This window comes from Leptosomus discolor, chromosome 4 (genome assembly GCF_034619465.1).
Source record: "Leptosomus discolor isolate bLepDis1 chromosome 4, bLepDis1.hap2, whole genome shotgun sequence".
NCBI classification, from domain to species: domain Eukaryota; kingdom Metazoa; phylum Chordata; class Aves; order Leptosomiformes; family Leptosomidae; genus Leptosomus; species Leptosomus discolor.
In genome coordinates, this window is record NC_141394.1 from 49,733,551 (window position 1) to 49,742,028 (window position 8,478).

At 36.6% G+C, this 8,478-nt stretch overlaps 1 protein-coding gene across 4 annotated transcripts in view; it reads right to left on the bottom strand.

The window, feature by feature from the left end:
- The window catches only part of PCM1 (pericentriolar material 1), a 42,104-nt gene extending 35,541 nt beyond the window's left edge, over positions 1-6,563 (bottom strand). For 2 of the 4 annotated variants that reach the window (XM_086464512.1, XM_086464515.1), the window contains exons 1-5: positions 6,468-6,563; positions 5,628-5,873; positions 4,235-4,507; positions 3,520-3,690; positions 3,228-3,344 (exon numbers count right to left, since the gene is read on the bottom strand). In XM_086464512.1, the coding sequence (XP_086320638.1) occupies positions 3,228-3,344; positions 3,520-3,690; positions 4,235-4,507; positions 5,628-5,873; positions 6,468-6,563 (903 nt within the window). The remainder of the gene's footprint in view (positions 1-3,227; positions 3,345-3,519; positions 3,691-4,234; positions 4,508-5,627; positions 5,874-6,467) is intronic. The other 2 variants (XM_086464513.1, XM_086464514.1) reach the window with 1 other exon arrangement.
- Positions 6,564-8,478: the final 1,915 nt, after the last annotated feature.

Genomic DNA, 8,478 nt, shown 5'->3' on the forward strand with positions numbered 1-8,478 from the left:
AGATACTAGAATAGACCAGATTTAGGTAAACGAATTTCAAAACAAAACCAGACACAGAATCCCCTCTATACTGTATTTTCGAATACATGGAAATAGATCTGAAGTAATGAAAGCATGTCGAGCCGTTCAAATCTATTAAAACTAAGTTATCTTCCCCATCCTATCCTAATTAAAAGCTGGAGACTTGCCTGAAAGCTTTTATTCAAGGATTGTCAGCAAATTAAGTATTTTAATGAGACATTCACAGTTAAGATCCTGATCCTGTTTGAAATTGGATTATCATATTATGCAGATGAAACCATGGAAAAATTTGCCCCCTTTTTGCTAGGAGTTGACAAGTATTTAAAAAGAACATTACTAACTTAAAAGCATCATCATCTCTCCACATAGTGCTGAGTTCCTGAAGTACAAAATTCTCTCAGTCCAAAAATTCTGCACCAAATGTCAGAATAGAAGCAGGCATCTTATTAACTAGTTCTGGGTACCAGGGAATGCTCAACTTTCCAGTAGAGAAAGGAGGAACACATCCAGAATTCTAAACTTCTCCAAGTGTCACTAAAACATGCACTGCAACTTGCACTGATCATTCACAGAATCACAGAATGGTTTGGGTTGGAAGAGATCTCAAAGATCATCTGGTTCCAGCCCCCCTGCCATGGCAGGGACACCTCCCACTAGACCAGGTTGCTCAAAGCCCCATCCAACCTGGTCTTGAACACTGCCAGGGATGGAGCATCCACAACTTCCTCAGGCAACCTGTTCCAGTGTCTCACCACCCTCAGGGTGAAGAATTTTTTCCTAACATCTTGTCTAAATCTGCCCTCTCCCAGCTTCCAACCACTACCCCTCGTCCTAGTACTACAAGCCCTTGTAAAAAGTCCCTCCCCAGCCTTCTTGTAGGCCCCCTTCAGGTACTGGAAGGTCCCTATGAGGTCTCTCCAGAGCCTTCTCTTTTCCTGTTAAACTTTGATCTTACACATAAAAGGCAGAGTAGAGGCAAAATAAGAGTACACAATGAAATCAACACAGAAAGGAATGAGGGGAGGAAAGGGAAAAAGGGGATGTGTCTCAGTTTCACTCACCTATTAAATAATCCAAGCTTTATCTAAAGTACCAGATCTACTTTAGTTTATTAAAACCACGTAATAAATTTTTCAAACTTAATTCTACATTTGGACTAATAAGCTTGACAAAACATGTAGGCCTTTTATTTTATGGAAAAAAAAAATCTAACTTAGACTTATTTTTTTTTTTAAAATCAGAGTAAGAGACAAAGCCATAGAAAAGGTAACATAAGAAAAGAAGTTTTAGACTTCAAGCCCTTTAGTCTTCCCACTTCCAACCAAGTATTTATATAAACAGCTATACAAAAACATCTTTGGAACAAGTTAAGGCTGCTATTCTCCAACCTATTTTCTCTATATGGTATTAGCTTAAATTTGCATTGGCAGACTATTGGTGTAAACATGACAAGTGTCTGAAAGTCACATTTACAATGTTTTCCCAAAAAGAACAGCAAAATTGGAAGGATCATCCACATAAAATCTGAACACCTGCTGTACAAAGTTACATGCAGTACTTTCTCTGTCAATGATGACACTTCAGAAAAGAAAGTTGTCAAACATCTCTAAGGATACATTTGAAGCAGTTAATGAGGGAAAAAAAAAATCAGCATATATAAACCCTATTTGAGGCTAAAATAATATTTTAATATTTTGAAGTGTACCTTTGAAGGCAATCCATGTTCTTGGCTATTAATCCTACAAGGCCAGATTGCCCTGTGATTCAGAGCAGCTCTGTCACTTTTCCCTTTAAGGCTTGCTGTAACTTCAATGTCTGTAACCTGTTCTTGTGAAGCTGAATTCCCTAGTTTGTCCTCAATGCGGGGCCGATCGCTCAAACTAAAAGATACCTCCTTTATTAAATAGTTTAGTTAGATTTTGAACATGTGCTCCAACTTACAATGCATTTTTAAGTTACAAACCTACCCACTTGTATCTTGTCAAAAACTAGTATTAAATAAAGTCTACTAAAGAGCAAACACATTGTTAGTCATTCTTGGAATTTTCATAATAAAGCTCCATATAGCAATCAAGCTTCTAAGACCAGAACTATTCATTCTGCATGTAATATTTCAAGCTGTGTGTAAAGAGAAATTAGACGCAAAATGAAGAGCCAAACATAAAACTAAAGAAATTAAGAACAACCCAAGTTTACACATGTACCTCTTAAAAACTGTACTAGTCTTTTTCTGCATTTTTCAGTATTTTTTTTAAGTTAAAAGTACATCTTCTATGTCTATCATTTTATTTCTTTATAGGGATATAAAAAGTTCTTACAAAAGCATTTAAATAACTTACAGTTTACGTATTCCAATACTAAACTTACAGTTTACGTATTCCAATACTAAACTTACAGTTTACGTATTCCAATACTAAACTTACAGTTTACGTATTCCAATACTAAACTTACAGTTTACGTATTCCAATACTACTATACTGAGGAAAAGTACTAGAAAGCTGGTTAGTACACTGAAAGTTCTACAGACGAGGAGAATTTACGTGCTTGGAAGTAACACAGCAGTTAAAACATTAAGAAGTTTTTCTAATTATTTTTAGCTTTGTATCTATTATGAGAATTGTTTACTACATTAACAGAAAAGCTTTTATAAATAGAAAGAAGACTGTCTGTGTACCTCAGAACTAAATTCAGAACACATCTTCTAGAAGGTGCTCATCTCTCCAAAAAAGGAGAGAAACTTCTGTGTTAGGTCAATAATTCTATCACTAGAAAGATCCTTGGACAATAGCCCCCTAATGACTCATTTCTAACCCTCTCATCACCCAACACCAGCAAGTTTTCCTCACTAACAGCAACAAATTTACAGATGAAAAATCCTATAGAAAACTATTCCTATGTAATAGGAAACACGAAAAATTCTATGGAAAACGTCAACCCAGTGCATGCTCTGCCAAAGTAAACATTGAACCCTTCATCCTACACTGAAGACTAAAGATTTTAAAAAAACTAATCAAGACATAGTTGTGACAGAATCACTCATTTTTTTCCCCATATAAAAAACATGCAGGAACACCTCTTTAACAGAGTGTTTGGGGATTTACTATTTTTTAATTGAACTGTAGATTATGACACTATCATAACAATCACGACAAAACCAAAACAAAAGTCTTCATTTCTAGCACCTTAATTACGGAAAGGCAGCTTACCATGGTATCTGAAGCCTCAGACTGCACATCAATGTTTAGCGATGTGCTCTCACCTAGAGAACCAGATCCCACAGCTGAATCTATAGTCCGAACATCATCCTCCTCATTTTCTCTAGCCTGAAATATTCCATTGGCATAAATCAAAAGCTATATAAGGGGGCAGTAAAAATGAATTATGGAAGGTACTACATATCAAAACCAACACCCCCAGTAGCACCATCAAAACATCAATGGTCAACTCCTAAAAAAAGCTTACAGTGCAGAAACAAATACATTATGTTCTCAAACTTACAAGCATCTCTTGCAAAAATTTCAGACAGGATTTCTCCTGCTCTTTAAGATGATCTATAAGGTGTGATAAACGCTCAACATTGGCCGATCTTTCATTTTTCTCTACAAGATCATCCCGGAGGGAGCTGGCCTTAGCAATATAGTGGCGAATTTGAACTAGTCTGCTCACAATCTGTAAAGACACTGAAGTTACTGAATGCATTCAGCTACAGCTTTAATGTATTTAATGCACAAGACATGGTGATAGCAACAGCAAAGTAGTAATTAAAGAGGTGACATACTAGTTCTTTCAATCTTATAAGCATACTTCTGCAAGTGGTTAAAAGTCATCAGCTTTTCTAAGGACAGCTCTATGCACACACGAAGTTGCAAGGCTGAAGCATGGGGCTTCTTGTCAACACGGGCTAAAACAGAACTGAGCTCATTAACATAAGAAAATATTAAACTGAGAGTATTTTGTTGAAATGCATAAGAGAACCAGCCTCTAAGATGAAAATGAACACTGCTTGTGCAGATTTCTAAAGAACAATACATGATTAAGTTTGGTTTCACATTTTCCTCAAGTCATCTTTTATAACAGCGGGAAGGTAAATATTTCCAATAAGACTTAACAGTTATACTTCTGGAAATTTAGAAAGATGCACTGAAAAGTAACAAGGTAATTAAAACCTTTCTAAGAGTCAATATTCTGTACACTTTATAGGCTCTGTAAATACCTGGCTACTATCCATAGCTGGTTCTCCCCCTCCATCTTCTTGAGCAGAGACTTGACAATTCTGCAAGAAATCCTTGCTTAGAGCAGCTCCAAACAACTCTTTACATTGTACTGATACCCCACTCTCCTTTTTTTGGGAACCTGAGGCAGGATCTTTGCTTTTGTTAGTGTTTATCTGCAGTGACAGGAAGTTGAATGGTTTTTTGTTTTCATTAAGTTGACGTTTGTTGTTAGCAGCCGTTGCCCTGCCTTGAGAATCACTTCCAATGCTTCTCTATAAACAAACAAACAAACAAACAGAATTGCTTTATTTTTTTCCTCCAATGTATTCTCAACTTTAATTAGTTTCATTGCTTGGATTACCAGTTCTCCAGTATTACTAGACTGATTTTAGAGTTATCATATTAGTCACTGACTAGTCAAAAGTTAGTTCAAGACAGTGCCAGTGATTTTTGCCATATAGTTTTCAGAAAGCAAGCCCACCCTCTCAAAATAGCTGAGAAGCAAAAGCGTTCTGCAGTTCCTCAGAGCTTAGCTCCTCATCCTTGCTGTGGCCTCCACCTTTACTATAGTGAAAGGCATCCTACTTCTCCAGGTACGCTTGAGAGAATAACAATAATAAAATATATTCACTTGTAGCATATATCACCTCATCACTCCAGCTTTTCTTTAGAACCTTCTGAATAGTAACTTGTTGCTGTAACGAACATGCGGGGAGGAAGTTATGCCCAGTCTTTACATTCTAAATCAAAGCAATGAATTGCACTTGAAAGAATCCACACAACCCAAACAAGGTAACAACAAACGTTGTAAAGGTTAACGAGCCTCTATTCTGAAACTGTTAACACAAATTTATGCCTTGTTAGCAAAGAATTAATCCCTCATACTTTTAATTGGTTTGGATTGCGTATGCCATATTCCCCAAGAAGCAGTTATGGCTCAAGAACTCAAGCCAGATATTTCTCTACACTCTGCTGAGAAGCACTTTTTAATGCTGCTCTTCCGCTTAATGCATAAGGATAACAATGTTCAGAATCAAAAACTGGCACTTCAAGAACAGACATCCAAAATAAGGTAATAGACATTTTTGAGTGGCAGACAAGTATGATAAGAGATACTGATTTAAGGACACAGTAATTTGTTAACAGTTGAGAGGAAGGAAGTGAAGACAGCTAGCATACTCTCAAGCATAGAAAAGGCACAGTCCTGAACTTTACATAATTTCCTCAAGTTCAAAACCAGAATTTTGATTTGGCTCTCATTGTGCGTACAAGCTTTTTTTTTTTTACCTTAATCACTTATGAAAGCTTTCTTTATTCATCTGTCAAATATCAAGAAATAGCTGAATAAATTTTGTAGTCACATTTACAGTGGGAGCTAGCATTCTCACAAACCTGATCCAGATCACTGAAGTTGATTCTTTGTTTAAGCCTTTCTAGTTCAGCCTGCTCTGGAACAGACATCTGGGTCATGTATCGAGCATGAGGAAAACTATGAGGAGTTCTGGTCTTCCGTCGTCCCATTCCAGGTGAGGATTCTGGAGATATGTCGTTAGTAAGCCTCGTTTCACCTTCCCCACCAAGCTTTTTCTTGTTTTTTTCTGAAGATCTGTTTGCTTTCTTCTGTTGACTTCCCCAGTCCTTAAGTGGGAGGAAAGAAACAAAAAAGTTGTGTGTGTTATCCACGTAGACAAAAATTAAATGTTTTAACTCAGTGAAAGAGTTTATTTCCATTTTCGAAGTAAAAATAAAAAGCGATATCAAAATAGGCACTAAGTTTTCCAGAACAAACACCACATTACAAAATATAATTTTCTCCACTGCATAAATTAAAAATAGCTTGTCAGCAAATTTTAAACCTATTTCATCCTACAATACATTAAATTAATTTCAAATGAATCTAAAATTGTATTTTTCTTCTTTGATGAAGACTCTTCAGCAGTTTAGAACTTTTAAAATTAGAGTGTTCACTTTCATGACACCTACAACGCTTTTGTATCTAGCTACTTCACTGACCCGAAACACTTCCCATAAATACATCTACAGACTTCACAACCTCAGCATTACACTCACTGCTTGCTTACATCTACCTCAATTATTTTTATTGGTTTTGCAGATACCTACCTGTACTGACAAGGCTTCGGGTTTTGCATTGTCACCTGCCATGAACAGAATCTACCTGGTAATTTCAACGTACAGCATAAAACAGCAACTGAAAGATAATATTAACTATACCGTATTGTTCAGCCGGTCATCAAGGCTCTCATTGCTCCAGCCAGGCAAGTCCTGATCATTCATGCTTTCTTCAAAGGGACCACCTCCTGTTGCCATGACAAGCAATCAATAAAAAGAATCTAAAAGAAATAGCTGAAAGAAGTGTGCTGTATTAAAATCAGTTATTGTAGAATATTTTAAAGACTCATAACCTAAAATGACATACACATATTATTATAAAATACAAACACAAGGCTGGCTTAAGAAACTAAAACCCATGTTTACTAAACCATGTTACTAAAAATGTAACAGTGACAAGAACACAGATACTGGCATTAAAAATTAAACAAGAAGTAGTTGTGGGTTTGGGTTTTTTTTTTTTACCTTATTTTAAAAAAAAAAATCTCTGCTCTTCAAAAGAATTTTTTGTTTGTTTTGAGTCTCTCAATTTTCCTCACTTTAACACACACTATACAGTGCTTGGAAAGAGTGCTTTGTGATTCATAGAGCCTGCACTCTCAGGTCCAGGGTGATATCGATTCGACACAATAAGTGACTTTAGAGATCTAGTACGTCAAACTTCTGCATTTATTTCAATATTAAGACATTGGCAACAGAGCACTGAAGGGGAAACTTGATACAATACATGGAAAATAGACATCAAGAAAAGGATTTTTACTTTCTTTACGACAGGTTAATTTAAGCAGTGAACACCGTGACACTCACACTATAGTTTCTAGCAAAAAGAAACAAAATAATCTGGGTTTCCTAGAGCTTTGCTGCTCTCTCATAGTGTCATCCTGCGCAGTATAAAGCAGTCTATATGTTAAATGTTTTCATTTTCACTTGTAGTTTTGATATGAGTAATAAAAAGTTGTTAAAGCTGAAAGATCAGAAACAAAGTTTTCCTTTATAGCAGTAAAATTAGATAGCCAGTTCAAAAAGGCAAAGAATACACAACTATATACTGTCAGGCTGCAATAACAACTGTAGCCTAAGCGCTGCTAGCGCTGTGCCACTGCACAAAGCTACAAGCTTTTTCTTTATAACAGCTATGAAGTTCCATTACAGATGTAGAAGCAAAACAGCCTTGCAGAGAATGACTTTTTCCAGCTAGTTTTAACTGCTATGTTAGGACATGACCCCAGCTTTAACTGAAAAAAAAAAAAAAAACCAAACCAACCCTCATTTATTTCCAAACTAGCGCAACCCATCTACTATTAATTTTTACACCAAGATTTCACACAGTGCAGGTGAAGAAATCACCTAAAAATCATAATTAATACGTATCTAAGAAGTTGTGGGGTTTTTTTATAACCAGTTCCAGACAAAAAACTATTAATCCTGAACTAAGTTTAAAAAACTGCACTAGTACACCTATCTAGCTTAGGCATAGTATTCAATCAAAATCGCACAGTACAGCCCTCAGTAGGTGCACTTGCACAAAGCAGTGTTTTCATGCAAACACAGCCTATTACCGCACCATTAAGGAAATGGGATCTAGCCAGTCAGCTCGTTATACCGCAGCCACATCTCCACTCAGCAGCATATCAACCTAAGTCACACTAACACAGGAGTAATTCAGCTTCTGCATCTCACAATCAGAATCGCAACACAGGTATAATTAAGTGCCTGCTACTTTGGGAACTGGCAGATCTGTGCCCTACTGTCCTTGCATATTCATTCATACCCCCTTCTTCATCCCAACAGAAGTGTCCACTAGGCCATGCAATTAAGAGGTACCATCTATAAACCAGCCAGCCAACAAACAAAACTGAAATTTAAAAAAACCCAGATGAGTTCTCAACTGGATAAGCTCCCTGAGCTGGCTAACCTTATGACTATGTAAGAACTATCTGTAGGCTCAAGGCAGGCAAATAAAAGCCCTGTCATCAGGAGGAGGGAAACCCAGACAGATCAGCTGTATAATCACACCTTCTGTGCAACTTTCATCCAGGTGAACTGTCAGATTTATTTAGAAAGTAGGAACACAATGCCCTTTCACATTTTCTTTGTTTTCATGTAGAAGCAC